The sequence below is a fragment of the Panthera onca genome, chromosome Y (assembly GCF_046562875.1).
Source record: "Panthera onca isolate mPanOnc1 chromosome Y, mPanOnc1 haplotype 2, whole genome shotgun sequence".
Taxonomy (NCBI): Eukaryota; Metazoa; Chordata; class Mammalia; order Carnivora; family Felidae; genus Panthera; species Panthera onca.
The window spans coordinates 29,143,433-29,165,190 of NC_138358.1; the positions used below are offsets into that span (position 1 = coordinate 29,143,433).

At 57.9% G+C, this 21,758-nt stretch overlaps 2 protein-coding genes across 4 annotated transcripts in view; both read left to right on the forward strand.

The window, feature by feature from the left end:
* The first annotated feature begins 578 nt into the window (after positions 1-578).
* LOC145714930 (polyprenol dehydrogenase-like) overlaps positions 579-21,758 on the forward strand; it is a 203,029-nt gene continuing 181,849 nt past the window's right edge. For all 3 annotated transcript variants that reach the window (XM_081794462.1, XM_081794464.1, XM_081794463.1), the window contains exon 1: positions 579-784. In XM_081794462.1, the coding sequence (XP_081650588.1) occupies positions 676-784 (109 nt within the window). In that variant the 5' untranslated portion in view covers positions 579-675. The remainder of the gene's footprint in view (positions 785-21,758) is intronic.
* LOC145714929 (E3 SUMO-protein ligase ZBED1) lies at positions 669-9,825 on the forward strand. The gene is made up of 2 exons (XM_081794461.1): positions 669-784; positions 6,333-9,825. The coding sequence occupies exon 2, from the start codon at positions 6,386-6,388 to the stop codon at positions 8,468-8,470; it is 2,085 nt and encodes a 694-aa protein (XP_081650587.1). The 5' UTR covers positions 669-784; positions 6,333-6,385; the 3' UTR covers positions 8,471-9,825.

Genomic DNA, 21,758 nt, shown 5'->3' on the forward strand with positions numbered 1-21,758 from the left:
TCCGCGGGTGGGGGTCCGGGGTCAGGGCGGTTACCCGGGGTCTGGACCTCTGGCGGGGGCCCCGGGCGGGGTTTGGGGCTCGTGGGTCGCATCGGGGTGAGGGCGGGGGCCCCGGGCGGGGGATGGGGGGCGGGGGCCCGGGGCGGGGGTCCGGAATCGGGGGTTGGGTCGGGGTCAGGGAGGGGGCCCGGGGTCGGGGCGGGGTCAGGGCGGGGACCCCAGGCGGGGGGCGGGGGTCAGGTCCGGGTCAGTGCGGCGGTTGGGGGTCGGGTCGGGGTCACGGCGGGGGTGCCTGGCAGGGGTTGGGGCGGGGTCCCTGGCGGGGTTCGGGGTTCGCGTCGGGGTCAGGGCGGGGGTCGGGGTCAGGGCGGGGGCCCGGGCGGGGGCCCGGGGTCGGGTGCGGGGCCCCGGGAGGGGGTCGGGGGGGGTTGGGGCGGGGTCCCTGGCGGGGTTCGGGGGTCGCGTCGGGGTCAGGGAGGGGGGTCGGGGCGGGGGCCCCGGGCGGGGGAGGTCGTGGGGGGGGGGGCGGGGGAGGTCGGGGCGGGGTCCCGGCTCCCGGGCCGGGGCGGGCGCGGAGGGCGGGCCGCGCGGGCGCGTTTCCGCCGGCCGGTGTCGCGCCGGGTCCCGGGGGCGGGCGGCGGCGGCGGGCGGCGCGGAAGCGGCGGCCGGGCAGCCATGTCGCCTTTGTCTGCGGCGCGGGCGGCCCTGCGGGTCTACGCGGCGGGCGCGGCGGTGGTGTTGGCGCAGCTGCTGCGGCGCTGCCTCGGGGGCTTCGCGGAGCCAGGTCAGCGGGGCTGGGGGGGAGGGGGCGGCGCGCTCGTCGCTCGGCGGGGCCGGGGGGGGGGGGGTTGGCGGGGGGGGGAGGCGCGGGCGGGCCGGCTGGAGGGGGGGAGGCGCGCGGCGCGGCGGGGCGGGGGGCGAGAGGGCCCCGGGGCTCCTCGCTGCCGCCGGGCCGGGGCCGGGGTCTCCCGGAAGCCCCCCCCCTCCCCCGCTCCCCGGCCCTGGGGCTGCCGTGCGCGCCGCCGGGGGTCCCCGCGGGGACGGGGCGCGCGGGGCCGCCCCGGAGGTGCCCCCTTCCCCTCCCCCAGCCCCGGGCGCGGCGGCGGCCTCTTCCCGGAAGGCCTGGCCGGGGCCCGCTCGGTGCCCGCGCCCGGAACAGCGCCCCGCTGCGCCCGGAGCTCCGGGTCGGGACCCGCCGGCGCGCCGGGCAGCGGTGGGGACCGGCCGCGTGGCCGCGGACCCCGCCGCCGGGAGGCCCCGGTGCGCGCGCGGCCTCACGGGGATCCGGGGCCCCCCCTCCGGCGGGTGCGCACGGGCCGCGGGTTATTTTTAGGCCACAGAGGAGTCCTTTCCCAAACACGGCACTCGCCGGGAGCTGGGCTAGTGCGCTACCTTGCAGTCCGTACCCCCGGCTCTGCTGCCGCCTGCGGAGGGGGGGTCCCAGGGAGCTGTGCCAGTCCCTGGAGCACCCCGCAGGACCCCCCTCACCCCCCGCCCCACACCCCGAGACGCGCCACACGGAGAGCAGAGCGTGTGTTGTCGCCAAAATACAGCTGAGCCTTGAACGACTCCGGCCTCAAGCGTGCAGTTTCACCCACATGCGAGTTTTCTGGGTTTTTGCGTTTGTGTTTGTGTTTGTTTTTGTTTTGCACAATGACACCACACCACTCCGAGTGCGTTTTCTCTCCCTTCCCATTTTCTTAATCACCTTTCCTTTTCTGCAACTTCCTTCATTGGAAGAACACAGCGTCTTCTACTTGATACACAAAGTAGGGGCCAGCGCGCCGTGCCTGGGACCCGTGAGGCTCCGGGTCCACACTCACCAACTGTGTGCGAAGCCGCAAGTTCCGAGCCGACTTTCCAGGCTGGGGGCACTTGGCCCCCCGCTCACCCCCACGTTGTTCAAGATCCAACTGTACTTTTCAGTTCCGCCCTCTAGCCGCTAACGGAGGGGAGGGAGGGGAGTGGAGGGCGGGGGGGGGGCTCTGGGTCAGCCCTGAGAGCCTCAGCTGTGAGTAGGAAGAAGAGATTGTTTTCGGGGAGCCCCACCCTCCCCAACCTACACTCAGGGAAGTGAATCTTTGATTTTTACCTGAGTTTTGTGTCGTCTGATACACTGATGTTTGGTATTTTCTAACACATTTATAGGCAGTAGAAGCCAAGGCAGCGGAGGTGGGGGGTGACGAGCCAGCCAGTACTGGGAAGTCAACTGGTGTCTTTTAAATCAGCTTGGGCACAGTGACGAGCTATGGGCAAGCCGCCCCAAGTTGTAGGATGTGGTGGCTTCTGTGTTTCCATGTGATTTCGCTTTTAGACGGGGCCCTATCTAAGGCTCTGTCGCCTGTGTAGGAGCCCGTCCACGGGGTTCCCAGAAAAGACAGGTTCAATCTGGCAACGGGATTTGAACTTGCGTGTTTCAAGAACTTGTTTCTGTGTGTTGGAGCTGGCGGCTTGGTCTGGTCTTTCCACTTGTTGATTAAAAAAAAAAAACAAACCAACCAAAAAAAAAAAAAAAAAAAAACAACGGTGAAAATACAAGCCAGTCCTGAAGTCACATGTCCGCCAGAGGAGTCCTTATCTGTGCCCCAGAACTGGATCGTTACATATAAAGATGAACTTTTTCCTGATGGCCCCACGTGAACCCCCCGCCTGTCTGTCGCGTTAGAGACAATTTTAGATACTGTGGGAAGAGGGGGTCTCCTCTGAGGTCTGCTGGTTGCCGGTTGCCCACGCCTTGCTGTGCCTTTTAAACCTTTTGTGATCTTCTCCTCCCCAGACCGCACCTTTGAAGGAGAGCCAGTGAACTTTGTCCTGGGGGCCTTGAGCTAAACAGTAAAAAGCTGAGTGTTTTTGTGTGAACTCAGACCAGGAGGTGGCTCTTGTACCTTTTGTTTATTTGTTTTATTTTTTAATGCTTATTTATTTATTTGTTATTTTTGGGGACAGACAGAAAGAGCATGAGCAGGGGAACGGCAGAGAGAGAGAGAGAGAGAGAGAGAGAGAGAATTATAGAATCGGAAGCAGGCTCCAGGCTCCGAGCTGTCAGCACAGAGCCCACCGCGGGGCTCGAGCCCACACACCGTGAGATCATGCCCTGAGCCGAAGTCGGACGCTTAAGCAATGGAGCCAGCCAGGCGCTTGTCTCTTGCACGTTTTATAAAAGGGGTTTCACGTGGCAGGCATGATGTCTGATGTCATTCAGACTGTATGCGGGTAAGAAATAAAAAGAGCTAAGAGGTGAGCGGTCCTTCCTGCTAACATTTCTCAATTTCTTAAAATTGATCCACAAACAAGATCGTTACAGACTCAGGAATGAATGTTGGTCATGTCTTTTTAGAGACGGCGTACCAACAAACCGAGTTCCCATGAGATGGTCTCATTTCCAGATTTTTTGTGTGGTCAACCCCGGCCAGACGGCCCATCACACGCTGAGGTGTATCTATCCGTCATATCTTAAAAATACACGATTATTATTATTATTATTATTATTATTTTACCGCATTTAATATCCCAATGTCATCGCAACGCCCAAGCACTGGCCTCAAACCTTCCGGAAATTGCCGTGTTGTCTGGGGACACCTCCTCACATTGGCACCATCAACGGAGGGTTTGTCTGTTGCAAATTAACACGTCTCGATGCATCAGTGAGTTTTGAAAAGGAGAGAAAATCGACTTGATGTGTTTCAGGGCGCCGTTCTGATCTTGCAGAAAATTCTTAAAAATTCTGTGTGGGGGGCGTCTGTGTGGTTCAGTCGGTTGAGCGTCTGATTTCAGCTCAGGGCATGATCTCACGGTCTGTGGGTTTGAGCCCTGCGTTGGGCCGGATTCTGTGTCTCCCTCTCTCTCTGTCCCTCCACCACTCATGCTCTGTCTTTCTGTCTCTCTCTCAAAAGTAAATAAATGTTAAAAAATGCATACATAAAATCACAGAAGCCAATGATGTGTTATTAGCAGTGACACAGTTTTTTCAGTTGAAAAAAAATAAGGACATTTCTCCAGGAGGCAAAGGAGGCTAGCGACTGTCGCGGCCCTGTGTTCGGTGTTGGCCATTCGCTGGTCTCTTGAGTGCCGGGACTTCTGGAAGGTGGCAGGCTCTGTGTCCGCTGCCCTCCCCCACCCCTCGGGATGTGCTGTTTGGGAAGGATACTGACCGCTCTCTGAAAAAGGCAAGAGCTTGCGGTCCCCCGGGGGTGGGGGGGGAGTTCTTGGGGACGGTCCCCCAGAGGTCCTTGGAGCACCCGCCAGTATGAGCTGTGAAAGGCGGCCTTGAAGAAACCTTTACAGGTGGCCGTGTCCGCATGGATCTCATAGACCGCGGAAGGCAGCCCTGCCCGGTGGCCTTCCAGGGGCTCACAGGAAGCCGTCACCTGCTGTCCTGGGCCGTGGGCGGCGGGGAGGGGGAGGGAGGCTGAGTTTCTGACCTAGCTGTGTGCACCAAGGGGAAGAAACCAACTAGAAGACCCGCCCGCCCTCAGGCCCTGCTTGGGATGCCGCCGGGATTGTGTGCAACCCTCGGTCGGGGTCTCCTGACCTCATTCCGCTAAATTCAAGACACGTGTTCTAACGAAGATGACGTGGCAGGGAGACTGGACACCTGGGACACCCACATGGTGTTCCTCGGGTCCGACGTTCCCCTTCCGGAACCAGGGTGCCGCACTGTTCGTGGGTCCTTGACTGTCCACCTGACCTGGAGACTCCGCGCCCCGTATCTTGGCTCCTTACCTGGAGCGGGTCACAGCTGTGGTGCCCTCTATGCCGCCCGGGGACCATAATGCCCCGTCCGGGGTATTGTGACATCTTCCTGAAAAGCCTCAGGCAGGCCAGCGTGGAGGGGCGTGCCTGCCTGTGAGGACGCGGGGGCCTTCGCGGCATGGTGTTGACACTCAGTATCTTTTAAAGTTTCACCTTTGTCCTAGGACTGTCCTGGGTCCTTTCCCAGCTCTGGAGATCAGATTCTGAGATCCAGGTGGGGCGGGACCACTGAGAACCAGGGAGGGCAGGGCCGCTGGGATCCAGGCAGGGCCACTGAGATCCAGGCAGGACAGGGACCCTGAGATCCAGGCAGGGCAGGGCCGCTGAGATCCAGGCAGGGCCGCTGAGATCCAGGAGGGGCAGGACCACTGAGATCCAGGCCCGTCTGAGCCCACTCCCTCCAGAGGCTCCAGGGGAGGGTCCTTCCTGCCTTTTCCACTTCTGGGGGCTCCTGGCGTCCCTGGACTTGAGGCTGTGTCCCTCCCATGACCTCTTCTTGACATCCTTCACCTAATCACAGCGGGTCCTATTTCAAATGTGGTTCCGTTTCCAGGTTCTGGGAGTACCTGCATTTCGGTGGGAGGTCTGGTCGTCGGTTTCCTGTGCACCCTGAGATTTTGTTCTGACCACGTCTCCAATACTCAGAAAATGCCTGATTGGTGTAGTTTGCCTTGTGACGCCCTGAGCACTTTATGGTGGGTTAAAACGTTGCAGACCTAACAGAGACCTTTCGACAGAACCCAGCTGCCCTTTTGGGCATCTGCGCCCTGACTGGCGGCTCCAAGAGGCCAGACTCTGGGGCTGCAGGGACGGCGGGCGCCCTGGGGCCTGTCTCCTAGGCCATGAAAACCTCCCCCCCCGAGAGCCTGGCGTTGCTGGACCCGTGCACAGCAAATGCATATTTCTGCGCGCAGGGGGGCGTTTTGAGAAGCTCCCGGAATCACGATGTCCGTTCCTGCCCCCACGACGTTCCCGATCACGGACGTGCCCAAGCTCAAAAGGGAGCGTGCCATGTTCCCAAAGGCGTCGCTTTAAACTGTCAAATTTGGAGGACAAAAAAACAAAAAAAAAATTGCTATGCCTGTTAGGCAACGTAAAGGCTCTCCTGTCGAAAGTGAAATCCTGTGTTTGCTTCCTGGACGCCGTGCGCCTCTCGTCCTCGCTCCCAAAACGAGGCTTGAGCAGGCGGTGGTGGTGGGTCCTCCGGGGTCCTTGGGGACGTGGGCTTCCGCACGCAGCGAGCAGTGTCCCCGAGGGTGACCCCTCCCGGCAGGTGCCTGGTTGGCGGACGCGGTAGCACAGGAAACCATAAACAGCCAACATGAGGAAGGAGCTATGAGGACAGAGAAACCCACAGACGTGCATGTTCTCAGACGCGCGGAGGCGTCCCCGCACGTGGGACTGAGCTGCGGGAAGACAGCACTCAGCCCAGCCGCGCGAGCGAGCCCCCTCCGCTTTGCCAAAGCCACGCACGCCCCGGTCGGGTCCCCGTGCCCCGTGGCCTGCAGACCGCGTGCTCGCTCCCTCTTCGCCCGTGCCTGGGTCCCTTCTCACGCTGTGTTTGTCTTCCCGGCTCCCAGCAGGTGCGCAGGAATGAGTGGAGGCCCCCCAGGCGGGCCGCGGCACAGAAGCCATGGAGGCGAAGGGCCTGGACCCGTCCCAGATGGACCTCAAGTTAGTGGCCCACCCGCGCGCCAAAAGCAAAGTGTGGAAGTACTTTGGCTTTGACACGAACGCCGAGGGATGCATCCTGCAGTGGAAGAAGATATACTGTCGCATCTGCATGGCTCAGATTGCCTACTCCGGGAACACCTCCAACCTGTCCTACCACCTGGAGAAGAACCACCCCGACGAGTTCTGCGAGTTCGTCAAGAGCAACACGGAGCAGATGCGCGAGGCCTTCGCCACCGCCTTCTCCAAGCTGAAGCCCGAGGCCTCCCAGCTGGCCCCGCAGGACACGCTGGCCGCCAAGGCCGGCCACGGCCACGAGAGCAAGCGGCAGCAGGAGCTCACGGCCGCCGTGCTCGGCCTCATCTGCGAGGGCCTGTACCCCGCCTCCATCGTGGACGAGCCCACCTTCAAGGTGCTGCTGAAGACGGCCGACCCCAGGTACGAGCTGCCCAGCAGGAAGTTCGTGTGCAGCAAGGCCATCCCCGAGAAGTACGGCGCCGTGCGCGAGGCCGTCCTCAAGGAGCTGGGCGACACCTCCTGGTGCGGCATCTCCACCGACATGTGGAGGAGTGAGAACCAGAACCGGGCGTACGTGACGCTGGCCGCCCACTTCCTGGGCGGCGGGGCCCCCGGCTGCCTGTCTGTGGGCTCCCGCTGCCTGAAGACGTTCGAGGTCCCCGAGGACAACGCGGCCGAGTGCATCACCCGGGTCCTGTACGAGGCCTTCATCGAGTGGGGCATCAGCAGCAAGGTGTTCGGGGCCACCACGGACGGCGGCAAGGACATCGCCAAGGCGTGCTCCCTGCTGGACATCTCGGTCCAGATGCCCTGCCTGGGCCACACGTTCAACGCGGGCATCCAGCGTGCCCTGCAGCTGCCCAAGCTGGCCGGGCTGCTCGGCCGCTGCTGCAAGCTGGTGGAGTACTTCCAGCAGTCCGCGGTGGCCATGTACATGCTCTACGAGAAGCAGAAGCAGCAGAACGTGGCTCCCTGCATGCTGGTCAGCAACCGCGTGTCCTGGTGGGGCAGCACGCTGGCCATGCTCCAGCGCCTGAGGGAGCAGCAGTTCGTCATCGCCGGCGTGCTGGTGGAGGACAGCAACAACCACCACCTGATGCTGGAGGCGGCCGAGTGGGCCACCATCGAGGGCCTGGTGGACCTGCTGCAGCCCTTCAAGCAGGTGGCCGAGATGCTGTCTGCCTCCAAGTACCCCACCATCAGCATGGTGAAGCCCCTGCTGCACATGCTGCTGAACACCACCCTCAACATCAAGGAGACCGACTGCAAGGAGGTCAGCATGGCCAAGGAGGTGATCGCCAAGGAGCTGTCCAAGACCTACCAGGAGACGCCGGAGATCGACATGTTCCTCAACGTGGCCACCTTCCTGGACCCCCGCTACAAGCGTCTGCCCTTCCTGTCCGCCTTCGAGAGGCAGCAGGTGGAGAACAGGGTGGTGGAGGAGGCCAAGGGGCTTCTGGACAAGGTCAAGGAGGGCGGCTACCGGCCGGCGGAGGACAAGATGTTCGCGCTGCCCGAGGAGCCCCCGGTCAAGAAGCTGGTGCTGGCGTCCACGCCGCCGCCCACCAGCGTCATCAACAGCATGCTGGCCGAGATCTTCTGCCAGACGGGGGGCGTGGAGGACCAGGAAGAGTGGCACGCGCAGGTGGTCGAGGAGCTGAGCAACTTCAAGTCGCAGAAGGTGCTGGGTCTCAACGAGGACCCGCTCAAGTGGTGGTCCGACCGCCTGGCCCTGTTCCCCGTGCTGCCCAAGGTGCTGCAGAAATATTGGTGCGTGGCGGCTACCCGCGTCTTCCCGGAGCGGCTCTTCGGCTCGTCCGCCAACGTGGTCAGCGCCAAGAGGAACCGCCTGGCCCCCGCGCACGTGGACGAGCAGGTCTTCCTGTACGAGAACGCGCGCAGCGGCGCGGAGGCCGAGCCCGAGGACGAGGACGAGGGCGAGTGGGGCCTGAACCATGAGCACATGTTCCCCCTGGGCGACGCCGTGCACGCCGGCTTCTTTGGCATCAGGGACAGCGGCTTCGTGTAGATGCCGCGGTGGGGGCGGCGGGGGGGGGGGGGGGCCGGGCCGTCACCACGAAGCTGACCCTTGATGCGTGGTCCGCTGTAAATACCCACGGTGCGCACCTGCGCGCGTGCGCGGCCGGTGCCGTCACCAACACAGGCGCAGGACGCAGACGCGCGGCTGTGCGCATCCAGGGGCAGCCACTCCGCGCGTTTCCTGGGAGAGCCTCCATGCGCCCCAGCGGAAGGGCACAAATCAACTAGGAAACTTCTGGAAGCCCCTTTCCCCACCCGCTGGCTGGAGGCTGATTGCAACTGTAAAGCCCCAGAGATCCCCAGCCAGGAGGGGAAGGGGGAGAGGCTCCTTTCTCTTGCCACCCCCAAGGACGGAGTACTCCCGACCCAGAGAGTTTGGGATAATCCCCAGGCATGAGGAAAAAGAAAAAAAGAAAGAAAAAAATCAAAGCTCCCATGTCCTTCCGTCGCCAGACGCCGTCATACAAGGACTTTACGCATCTGGGGCACTGATGCACTCACGTTTACTCTCGAATTGACCTTGGCACCTTGCGTGCGGGCTGGAAGGATGCGAGCGCTCTTTCAGCCCAAGCGCCTCCTGTTTGCAAGACAGACCGGCTCTAGGTTTCGTGCGATGCGTTCCAAAGGCGCGTGGGCGGCAGTCGCGTCCCCAACAGCAGGGAGAGAGGTGTTTTGTGCCTTTCCCACGGGCGTCTCTGCCCCCTCGTGCCCCCATGCGCTTTGTGGGCGTGGTTCTTTCTAAGGCCTGCACCGCCGGCAGCTTCAGCCCTGCCCGTGGCTGTTTGTGTGTGTGTCTGTGCGATGCTTCCAAGGGCTGGTTTCTCCACCGTGTTTCTCAGGATGCGAATAAGGCCCCCGCACCCTTCCAAGCCCTGCTTGTACAGAATACCAGGGGCTTGCATGTACCCAGAGTGATTTAATGGGAATCCGGGGCAAGGGACCCTTCCGTTCTGTCTTTTAAACTCGGCACCGTGAGGGCCCCCCCCCCCCAATTTAAAAACAAAACAAAACAAAACAAAAAGCAAAAAAAACTACCACTGGGTACTTAAGGGTCGCTGTGGCTCAACAGGCAAGCTGCTGGCGACATTGTGCAGGGCCCCGGCTTCTGAGAGCGTCACGGTCGATCACCAACCGGGATTGGTCCGTGTCCTCTGGGAGGTGACTCCCCCCCCCCCCCCCCCCCCCCCGTGTCTACAGGCCCAGGCTTGTATCTTGACGCCAACAACTGACTATGAGCCTTCCCCACGGGATTTCTTTCTTTCCTTTCTTTCCTTTTTCTTATTTAACGCTTTGGAATTTGACTCTTGTTGAATAAACCGGAGAAACAAATGAGCTGCTAATGAATTTGTCTGATGTGTGTTCATCACGAAAGAAGCAATCGAACCACAAGGGAGGCGTTGGTTAGTTTGTTTAAGGGATTTTCTGGCCCTCGAAGAATGAGTTCACTGTGCTTTGTTCTGAGGTCCTTGGAGATGAGAAAAGGTGTGGTCCCCTCTGGATATTTGTGCATCCCAATTATGTGTGTGAATAAAGCCGCCACCTGGTGACGTGATGCCAGGAGGAGCAGGCATTTGCCTTTTCCTTCACTGGGTTGGCTTAGGAGGCAAATGGTTTTGTTTATTTATTTTTGAGAGAGAGAAAGAGACAGACAGAGCATGAGCAGACGAGGGGCAGACAGAGAGGGAGACACAGAGTCCAAAGCAGGCTCCAGGCTCTGAGCTGTCAGCACAGAGCCCGTCCTGGGGCTTGAATTTGTGAACTGTGAGATTATGACCTGAGCCGAAGTTGGTTGCTTTACCAACTGAGCCACCCAAGGGACAGACAACAACAAAAAAATTTTTTTTGCACACACACGTATTGAGTTGAGGCCTCTTTTTAGTCTTGTGAACCTGCCCACTGCATCGTATTCCCTGGGATGCACATCTGTCTCTGTGTGTCCCTGGTGGGCACTGTGGGGGTCCGTGAGCACTGCTTATGTGCACACAGCCCCCAGCCTATCTGCACTCTCTTGTCTGGGTCTACACAGCACATCTGGGTTTATGCTTGCATCTTCTAAAGCCCTAAGTCTGACCTGGGTTTGTTGTTGTTGTTTTTTTTTTTTTTTTATCTTTGGTTCTTTTTTTTTTCTTTTTTTTCTTTTTCTTTTCTTTTCTTTTCTTTTCTTTTCTTTTCTTTTCTTTTCTTTTCTTTTCTTTCCTTTCCTTTCCTTTCCTTTTCCTTTCCTTTCCTTTCCTTTCCTTTCCTTTCCTTTCCTTTCCTTTCCTTTCCTTTCCTTTCCTTTCCCTTTTCTTTTCTCTTCACTTTTCTCTTTTCTTTTCTCTTTTTCCTTGTTCGTCTTCTGCAGGAGGGCATCATTTTAACTCTGTTTTATAACAGCCCCAAGAAGGCTGAGAAAAGGAGCCAGAGTGAACCCTGTGCACCTGTGACCCTGTGTGTGCACAGATGGTGTGCGCAAGTCTCCCATCCATTGTGCGTCTCTTGTGTGAAACAGTCTGGCCCTTCTGACTGGGTTTGTACTGCTTGCAAACGTAACAGCCACGTATGAACACAGACACCATTCTTACTGCTGGGCAGGGACAGGGGTCTAACAAGGAATGGGCTGCCCACCCTTTGCCCGAGGGCTGCAGTGGGCTCGTCCTCGATGCTGGGCTCCTGGAGCTCACCACCTGTGCGTCCTCTGCTGGGGTCAAGGCACAGGGAAGCTTTTCTTCCCTGTGTGGTGGCGATGTGCAAGACTGCTTATCTGTGGTCAGGTCCAAGTGTGTCCATCCATCCATCCATGCAGGCATGTGTCCAGCCAGCCAGCCAGCCAGCCAGCCATGTATCCATCCATCCATCCACCCATCCATCCATCCATCCATCCATCCACTCACCCATTCATATATCCATCCATCTATCCATCCATCCATCCATCCATCCATCCATCCATCCACCCACTCACCCATTCATATATCCATCCATCCATCCATCCATCCATCCATCCATCCACTCACCCATTCATATATCCATCCATCCATCCATCCATCCATCCATCCATCCATCCATCCACTCACCCATTCATATATCCATCCATCCATCCATCCATCCATCCATCCATCCATCCATCCATTCGTCTGGGTCTGCAGTGTTTCTGTGTCTTCCTGGCCAGGTTGTTCTTGGGTTTCCTCATGCCGTTGTGCACCTGATCCTCAAGGCAGCCCCTCCCGGTGTCTGTGAAGTGAGGCCCTGCCATGTGGCCGAGCTGTTCTTGTGACATTTCAGAGCTCATGGCTGCGGCTTGTGGCCTCGCTCAGCTTCGCCAGGGTGGCCCCCTTGGCCACGTTTTTCTGACCATTGGCGGCTTCCTTTCTCTGTCCGTGCAGGTGGAAGGTCACATTTCCTTGGGCGGCTGCAACAGTCCTGGTGAAGCCTCCTGTCCTCTGCTGGGTCCCGAGGGATGCACACCGGCCCCATGCTCTTAGCACACAGGCACCTCGGCCGTTTGAGACAATCCTGTGCCCAGAACTCGGTTCCCAAGACACAGCCTGCAGCCACCGTGTAGACATTCCCTGCTTGCCAGACACATAGACCCAGGGTCCCTCCTGGACCAGTGACTCCCAGCCTTCCTCGTCCCTGGGTTCTTTGGGTGCTGGTGCATGTCAGGGCCCTGTAGGCTGTTTCTGCAAGGCTGGGGGTCTCCGTCCAGCCCCGCTGTTCATGCTGTCCACATTCCTTTCTCTGGGCACATTCTCAGACTCTCCGCTCAGCTCTCAGACCTCCGGCCACAGACAAGGTCCGTCCCACCTCCTGCATCCAGTGGCTTCTTCATTGTCCCAGACATGCTGCATTCTCCCGGTGACAGGAGACAAGGCGTGCGTTTCGCAGGGGACTGACAGCAGATGGGGGGGCACATTCCTCAGGAGCAGCTTCCTTGGGGATGTGGGCCGTCGCAATCTCAGTTAGGATGATGGAGCCCTGTGGCCTCTGCACCTGTCTCTGAAGTGCGTTTCATCTCAGCGGTTTGGGGTGGGGGGACGTTTTTCCTAAGAAGCTCATGGCTGGGTTTTCCCAGAAAGGACCTGGTGACTGTACAGCAGGCAGGAAGGACGATGTCTCATGCACAATGTTGGGGACATCGGCTCTGCTCTTTATGGGCAGATGGCAACGTCACCGTAATTACGTCCATGTTAATTTGTTATGTACTAGTAAGCTTTGTGATTCTGTGTCTGCATGGGATGGATTCTGTGTTTATATATATCCTATTTATATCTGTTTATGTCTATAGTCTATTGTATATTCTCCCTGCCTATCAATTCCCTATTATGTATGTATTATTTGTCTCTCAGTGTATCCATCCATCTGTCACCCACCCATCCATCCTTCCATTCATCCCTCCCCTGCATCCATTCATCCATCCATCTGTCTATCCATCCATCCATCTATCCGTCCATCCATCCATCCAACCACCCACCCATTCAACCATCCATTCATCCGTCCATCCATGATGCATCCTCCATCCTCTATATTCATCCCTCCATCCATCCATCCCTCCCTTCCATTCATCCACCCATCCATTCATCCATCAACTGTCCATTTGTCCATCCATCCATCCATCCATCCCCTATATTCATCCCTCCATCCATGCATCCCTCCCCTCCATGTATCCACCTATCCATCCAGCCAGCCAGCCAGCCAGCCAGCCATCACCCACCCATCCATCCTTCCATTCATCCCTCCCCTGCATCCATTTATCCATCCATGCGTCCATCCATCCATCCATCCATCCATCCATCCATCTATCCATGCGTCCATCCATCCATCCATCCATCCATCCATCCATCCATCCGTGCATCCATCCAGCCGTATATTCATCCCTCCATCCATCCATCCCTTCCTTCCCTCCCTCCATCCATCATTCCCCTATATTCATCCCTGCATCCATCCATCCATCCATCCTTCCATCCATCCATCCATCCATCCATCCAGTCAGCCAGCCAGCCAGCCCTATATTCATCCCTCCATCCATCCATCCCTTCCTTCCCTCCCTCCATCCATCCCTCCATCCATCATTCCCCTATATTCATCCCTGCATCCATCCATCCATCCTTCCATCCATCCATCCATCCATCCAGTCAGCCAGCCACCCAGCCCTATATTCATCCCTTCATCCATCCCTTCCCTCCCTCCATCCATCCATCTATCCATGCATCCATCCATCCATCCATCCATCCGTGCATCCATCCAGCCGTATATTCATCCCTCCATCCATCCATCCCTTCCTTCCCTCCCTCCATCCATCCCTCCATCCATCATTCCCCTATATTCATCCCTGCATCCATCCATCCATCCATCCTTCCATCCATCCATCCATCCATCCAGTCAGCCAGCCAGCCAGCCAGCCCTATATTCATCCCTCCATCCATCCATCCCTTCCTTCCCTCCCTCCATCCATCCCTCCATCCATCATTCCCCTATATTCATCCCTGCATCCATCCATCCTTCCATCCATCCATCCATCCAGCCAGCCAGCCAGCCCTATATTCATCCCTCCATCCATCCCTTCCCTCCATCCATCCATCCATCCATCCATCCCTCCATCCATCATTCCCCTATATTCATCCCTCCATCCATCCACCCATCCATCCATCCACCCACCCATCCATCCTTCCATTCATCCCTCCCCTGCATCCATTTATCCATCTGTGCATCCATCCATCTATCTGTCCTTTCGTCCATCCATCCATCCTTCCCCTATATTCATCCCTCAGTCCACTCATGCCTCTCCTGCATCCATTCATCCATCCATCCATGTATCTCCTATGTCCTATATAGAGATGTCCTGTTGGTTTTGTTGTTCTGGAGAACTCTGACCACCACACAGCCACGCATCTGAATCTGGATCTATTTATTTTTTATGAGGGATTGACACATGCGCTTAGGAGACCATGAAGTGTCATGATCTGCCTGCCATGTGATTCATTCTGAGTCTGAAGGTCTGAGAACCAGGGACACCGATGTCCAAGGGCAGGAGGAGATGGATGAGTCACCTCCAGCAGAGACAGCACATCATCCCTCCCTCCACGTGTTTGGTGCTACTCCTGCCGTTCACTGATTAGACCAGGCCCACCCAGAGTGCAGAAAACCCTCGGCTTGACCCAATCCTCCGAATCAAATGTTGATCCCTTCCAGAAACACCCTCACAGACACTCCCAGGAGGAATGAATGCTTCCCCAGCTCTCTGAGCTTCCCTCAACACAGTCAAGTTGGCATGTATGATTCACCATCACACGGGCTGGTTGACGAGAGCACTTGAGTGAATGCAGCTGGGCCAGACGCCCCGACTGTCATGCCCAGTCGACTCTCCCCTTCAACCACACTGCTCAGGGTTTGCTCCCAGCCCACGGGAGGGGAGGAGCTTATATTCACTTGCAAAGCAAGTGCTACTTAGAAATACCCTGCACATGCCCAGGATATGCCCTCTGTGTCTTCAACAGGGAGCATATTTTCTTCTACTTATTCTTCCTCCTGGGACAGATATTTCCTTGGCGGTTGGCTCTTCCTGAACACCACATCTAGCAGAGCCTTGTGTTTCTTTTCCTTTCTTTTCCTTTCTTTTTTCTTTTTTTTTTTTTAAATGAACAGATTTTATTTTATTTTTTAGAGGAGTTTTAGGTGCACACACAGCAAAGTTGAGGGGAAAATACAGAAATGTCCCCGGTTTCCCTGCATAGTTGAATTTACATGAGACTTTACGCCTGGCGTTGTACAGACTGTGGATTTGCACACACGTACGGTGATGCGTGTCCATCATCAGAGTGATGTACAGACCCACGGCACGGCCCTAAACATTGTCTGTGCTTGCCCTCCTCATCCCTCCCTCCCCAGCCCCTGCCGGCAGCCCATCTTTCTTCTGTCCCCATGGCTTTGCCTTTTCCAGAATGTCTTATAGCTGGAATCACACAGGATGAAGCCTTTTCAGACTTTTTGGTTTTTTTCCACTTAGTAATGTGCATTGAAGGTAATTTCGTGTCTTGTCATGGCTGGAGAGCTCATTTCTATTTCACACTGAATAATATTCCCTTGCCTGCGTGGGCCCCGGTGTATGCATCCATCCACCTGCCCAAGGACAGTTTGGTCCCTTGCGAAATAAATCAGGACAGATGGGTTAGGACCACACAAGGATGCAGCTTCCTCCGGTCACAAGATGAGACGTCCTCCGGCACTTGGGTCATCTGGGTGCCTTATCCACGGCCCCTTGGCCCCGCTGGCCGTCCGCTGCCCAAGTCCCTGCCGTGTCTGTTGCTGACTTCTTGTTTCTTCCACCCGTACGTTCACCCTGCTTTTCCAGGGAACCAGCCATACGAAGGGAATGTGTGCAGAGCCCTGTGGGTCTTGGGTTCGTACTGGCATGTTTCTTGGGATTGTCGCTCTGACCCGTTGTTGTCCTCACTCGGGGCAGTGGCTTCTCACACGAAGGAGCTCACTCCCTTACCTGGGTCCAATCTTCCAGGCGGTGGCCGTGGGCGCCTGTTGTACAACACGGCGTATATTTTCTGATGGTCAATTTTATGCGTCCTGTTGGCTGCGCCGTGCAGTGCGGGCATGTGGTCAAACACCGGTTTGCACGTTGCTAGGAAGATATTTCTCGAGGAGGTAAACATTGCAATCAGCAGACGACCCTCTATACTGTGGGTGGGCCTCGTCTGATCAGTTGAAGGCCTCACAAGAAAGGACACTGAGCTCCCCAGAGGGAGAAGGAATTCTGTCTCCAGGCAGCCTTTGGACTCCGGCCGCAGCCTTAGCTTGTCCATGGGTATCAGCCTCCTGACCGGCCCTGCAGAATGGAGACAGACACCCTCAAATGCATACAATTGCACGAACCAATTCCTTATGTCAAATCTCTCTCTCTGTCTCTGTCTTTCTCTCCTCGTCTCCGCCGGTGTCTGCTGGTCTGTTCTCGGGAGAACCCTGGCGAGTACATACTTTGTGCGTAAGAGACGCGGGGTCCCAGGAATATAAGGGCCAGACTAGTTACTTAGTGAACTGATTTATTTGGAGAGAGAGAGAGAAATATTTAGTTAGCTAATTAGTGAACGGATTTATTTGGAGAGAGAGAGAGAGGGAGAGAGGGAGAGAGAGGGTGAGCAGAGGAAGAGCACAGACACACAGAGAGAATCCCAAGCAGACTCTGTGCTGTTACCACGAGGCTCGAACCCACTCGCCGCGAGATCATAACCTGAGCCGAAATCAAGTGCCCAACCGACTGAGCCCCCCGCCAGGCGCCCCGATGTTCACGTTCTTTTGCAAGACGTCTTTGCGCACAAAAGCACGTTCCCTTCATTCCCGAGACCCTTTCGGTGCCACAGAATTAAACGGTGTCTGGACGCGGTCGCCGTGACCCCGCTTTTCCCTGCAGGACTTCTGCACACCCGGGTGTGCGCACAGCTATCCTGTGACCCCTTCCCCAGCCGCTGGCGCTCGCCGACACGAGGTCGACCCCCCCACGTTCAGGTTCCAGACAAAGAAGAGGGCCCCTCGGGTCTCTACCCGCGAGGTGCACGGGACCTGCCTCTCGCGGTGCCTGCGAACGTGACGCCCTCGCCAAGCTCCCGGGCGTTGGAGGGATTGGTTACTTTTTAACCCGGAGCCGCTCGCAGGTGCACCGGGAAGCTGCTAAGACCCGCGGTGAGTGCTGCCCCCCGCCGGCGGCCTCGCCCAAGCTCCCGGGACGGCGGCTGCGTGGCCGCGACCCGGGTACAGCGCAGGCTGCGCCACGCTCGCTCTGCTACCCGCCGGACACGAGCTGCTGTGTGGGGATTCATCCTTCGTCTCTTTGCACCGGCTTTTCAGGGAAGGACACAAGGCACGTGGGGTCGACCCGAGCACCGTCGGGGAGGAAACGGGGCGGGAAGGGGGCCCGGCTCAGCCCCTCCAGCCAGGCTGCCGCGTCCCGGGACGGATGCGCATCCCGCACGGACCTGTGCACGCGTGCGCACCGGTCACGACGGTTTGAATTGGGCTCCCCCCGCACCACCAGAGACACCCTGAGGTCTTAGCCCCTGGTACCTGCCAGGGGGTCGTCTTTGGAAGTGGGGTCTCTGCAGATGGTCAGGTAGGATGCGGTCACTAGGGCTGCGGTCCTTACGAGGAGAGGAGATCAGGACACAGACACGTAGGGAGGGACGACCACCTGGGGACCCGGGGGAAGACGGCGTCTGTGCACCCAGAGGAGAGGCCTCGGGACAAACCAGCCTCGGCGGGGCCTGGACCTCAGCCTCCCAGCTTCACCTCTCCTGGACCTCAGACCCCCAGCCCCTACCCTGCCTGGACCTCAGACCCCCAGGCGCCACCCTGCCTGGACCTCAGACCCCCAGAATCACCTCTACTGCACCTCATACCCCCAGCCTCAGCCCTGCCTGGATCTCAGCCTCCCAGCCTCACCCTGCCTGGACCTCAGACCCCCAGCCTCCACCCTGCCTGGACCTCAGACCTCCAGCTTCCACCCTGCCTGGACCTCAGACCCCCAGCCTCAGCCCTGCCTGGATCTCAGCCTCCCAGCCTCACCCCTGCCTGGACCTCAGACCCCCCAGCCTCCACCCTGCCTGGACCTCAGACCCCCAACCTCAGCCCTGCCTGGATCTCAGCCTCCCAGCCTCACCCTTGCCTGGACCACAGACCCCCCAGCCTTGGCCCTGCCTGGACCTCAGACCTCCAGCTTCCACCCTGCCTGGACCTCAGACCCCCAGCCTCAGCCCTGCCTGGAACTCAGACCCCCAACCTCACCCCTCCTGGACCTCAGACCCCCAAGCTCAGCCCCTCCTGCAGACCCCCAGCCTCAACCCTGCCTGGACCTCAGACCCCCCCAGCCTCACCCTTCCTGGACCTCAGACCCCCAGCCTCACCCCTCCTGGACCTCAGACCCCCCAGCCTCACCCCTTCTGGACCTCAGACCCCCAGCCTCCACCCTGCCTGGACCTCAGACCCCCCAGCCTCACCCCTGCCTGGACCTCAAACCCCCAGCCTCAGCCCTGCCTGGATCTCAGCCTCCCAGCCTCACCCCTGCCTGGACCTCAGACCCCCAGCCTCCACCCTGCCTGGACCTCAGACCTCCAGCTTCCACCCTGCCTGGACCTCAGACCCCCAGCCTCAGCCCTGCCTGGATCTCAGCCTCCCAGCCTCACCCCTGCCTGGACCACAGACCCCCGGCCTCGGCCCTGCCTGGACCACAGACCCCCAGCCTCCACCCTGCCTGGACCTCAGACCCCCAGCCTCACCCCTCCTGGACCTCAGACCCCCAGCCTCACCCCTCCTGGACCTCAGACCCCCCAGCCTCACCCCTTCTGGACCTCAGACCCCCAGCCTGCACCCTCCCTGGACCTCAGACCCTCCAGCCTCGCCCCTGCCTGGACCTCAAACCCCCAGCCTCAGCCCTGCCTGGATCTCAGCCTCCCAGCCTCACCCCTGCCTGGACCTCAGACCCCCAGCCTCATGTCTCCTGGACCTCAGACCCCCAGCCTCCATCCTGCCTGGATCTCAGACTCCCAGCCTCACCCCTCCTGGATCTCAGACTCTCAAATCCAGCCCTGCCTGGACCTCAGACCCCCATACTCAGCCCTGCCTGGATCTCAGACTCCTAGCCTCAGCCCTGCCTGGATCTCAGACTCCCAGCCTCTGGTCCTGCCTGGATCTCAGAGTCCCAGCCTCAGCCCTGCCTGGACCTCAGACCCCCAGCCTCACCCCTCCTGGACCTCAGACCCCCAGCCTCACCCCTTCTGGACCTCAGACCCTCCAGCCTCGCCCCTGCCTGGACCTCAAACTCCCAGCCTCAGCCCTGCCTGGATCTCAGCCTCCCAGCCTCCACCCTGCCTGGACCTCAGACCCCCAGCCTCATGTCTCCTGGACCTCAGACCCCCAGCCTCCATCCTGCCTGGATCTCAGACTCCCAGCCTCACCCCTCCTGGATCTCAGACTCTCAAATCCAGCCCTGCCTGGACCTCAGACCCCCATACTCAGCCCTGCCTGGATCTCAGACTCCTAGCCTCAGCCCTGCCTGGATCTCAGACTCCCAGCCTCTGGTCCTGCCTGGATCTCAGAGTCCCAGCCTCAGCCCTGCCTGGACCTCAGACCCCCAGACTCAGCCCCACCTGGACCTCAGACTCCCCGCTTCAGTCCCGCCTGGATCTCAGCCTCCCAGCCTCGGCCTTGCCTGGATCTCAGACTACCGGCCTCAGCCCTGCCTGGATCTCAGCCTCCCAGGGTTGGCCCCACCTAGATCTCAGACTCCCAGCCTCCAGGACTGGGAGACATCAGATGTGTGTTGTTGAAGCCCCCAGGTCAGTGGGACATCTTTGGGGAGACCTTCTGTTGCCCTAGACGTAGATAGACAGGCATCATCTTGTACAGAATGAAGGTGAGCTTGGGAACGTGGCAGGTGTGTCTGGTGAGGTCTCAGGCAGGAACTGGGAACAGGTTCTCGGACACTGTGGAGGCAAGGTGGTCTTTGCAATCGAGTGAGGGAGGCCTTGGCTGAGTTGTGTGCTAGTGTTGGGCGGAAGGTAGACCTCACCCGTGGGGGACTTGGACGTTTCGTGGAGTAGATTTCTGAGCAAAGTCTGCTCGGTGTGGGCTGGCTGCTCGCTGCTTACAGGAGAATGCGACACCTGAGGCACACTCCCGTAGGCGGTAGTGAAGCTCCGTGGGGCCAGAACTTGAAGCTTGGGGAGAGCTCTGACCTTGTCCACGTTGCCCAAGATGAGACCGTGTGCTCTGGACACAATAGCAAGGATGTGGCTGGACCGCTGTCTGCTAAAGAGATATGTGTGCGATGTGTGAATGCAGTCGGCCAGGCCGCAGAATATTCTGCGGGATATACTTATGCTGAAATTGGTCGTGTATCGAAATTCAATACATATATGTATTTATTCATTTAAAAAAATTTTTTTTAATGTTTATTTATTTTTGAGACATAGAGAGACAGAACATGAATGGGGGAGGGTCAGAGAGAGAGGAGGAGACACAGAATCTGAAACAGGCTTCAGGCTCTGAGCGGTCAGCACAGAGCCTGACGCGGGGCTCGAACTCACGGACCGCGAGATCATGACCTGAGCCGAAGTCGGCCGCTTCACCGACTGAGCCACCCAGGCACCCCTACATATATGTATTTAAACATCCATCCGTCTGTCCATCCATCCGTTATCTATGTACCTATGTGTCTACCTAACTACCTATCAATTCTATCTATCTATCTATCTATCTATCTATCTATCTATCTATCTCTCTATCATCTATTTATCCATGCACCAAATCAGTCTATCTATCTATCTATCTATCTATCTATCTATCTATCCATCCATCCATCAAATCTATCTGTCTATCTATGTATCTATGTATCTATGTATCTATCTATCTATCATCTATCTGTCCATCCATCCATCCATCCATCCAATCTATCATCTATGTATCTACGTATCCATCCATCCATCCATCCATCCATCCATCCATCCATCATATGTGTATATCTACCTAATGTGTCTATCTATCTATCCATCCACCCATCCATCCATCCATCCATCCATCATCTGTCTCTCTCTACATATGTATTTCTTATCATCTTAAGGAATTGGCTCATGGAGTGATAGAGGCAGCTAAATCCAAAATCTGCAGGGTGGGCCAGTAGGCTGGAAACCCAGGGCAGATTTACAGTTTGAATCTGAAGAGTATCTCCTGGGGGAATGGCGTCTTGCTCAGAGAATGTCAGTCTGTTACATTAATGCCGTTAACTGCTTAGAAAAGGCCCACCCACATTAGGGAGGAAAATTTGCTTTTCTCACACTCTACTGATTTCTGTGTTAATGTTATCCAAAACAAACAAACAAACAAACAAACAAATTCACAGAAACACCCAGAATGCTGTTTGACCCCATATCTAATAGACACATAAAATCAGCTATCCTGAAAGCCGTGATGCTCATGCCTGTGATATCGTTGTTTGGGGCTCAGCCAGAGGGATCGGGGGCTCTAAGGTCAGGGCGTGGGGATTTCACAGCCTGACTCCTGGACCATCTCGGGTGTGGTGGTGTTAGCCTCTTGCTCTGGAAGTCAGCTCTCTGGGCACGGCGGGGGTTGGCCCACGGCCTGCATCTGTGCTGGAAACCAGGGCGTTAGGCTCGTCCTTGGCACGGGGGGCACTCGGGGAACTGAGTCCCTTGACCTCAAATCCAGTGCCTTTCTGTGGGCACCTCCTCCCCCCACTTTCCATGGGGCGTGCCTCCTCATTTCCTCCTTTGGGTTGGGCCTCG

Excerpts from the sequence above, each read along its gene's own strand:
- LOC145714929 (XM_081794461.1), top strand. The coding sequence starts at position 6,386 with ATGGAGGCGAAGGGCCTGGACCCGTCCCAGATGGACCTCAAGTTAGTG.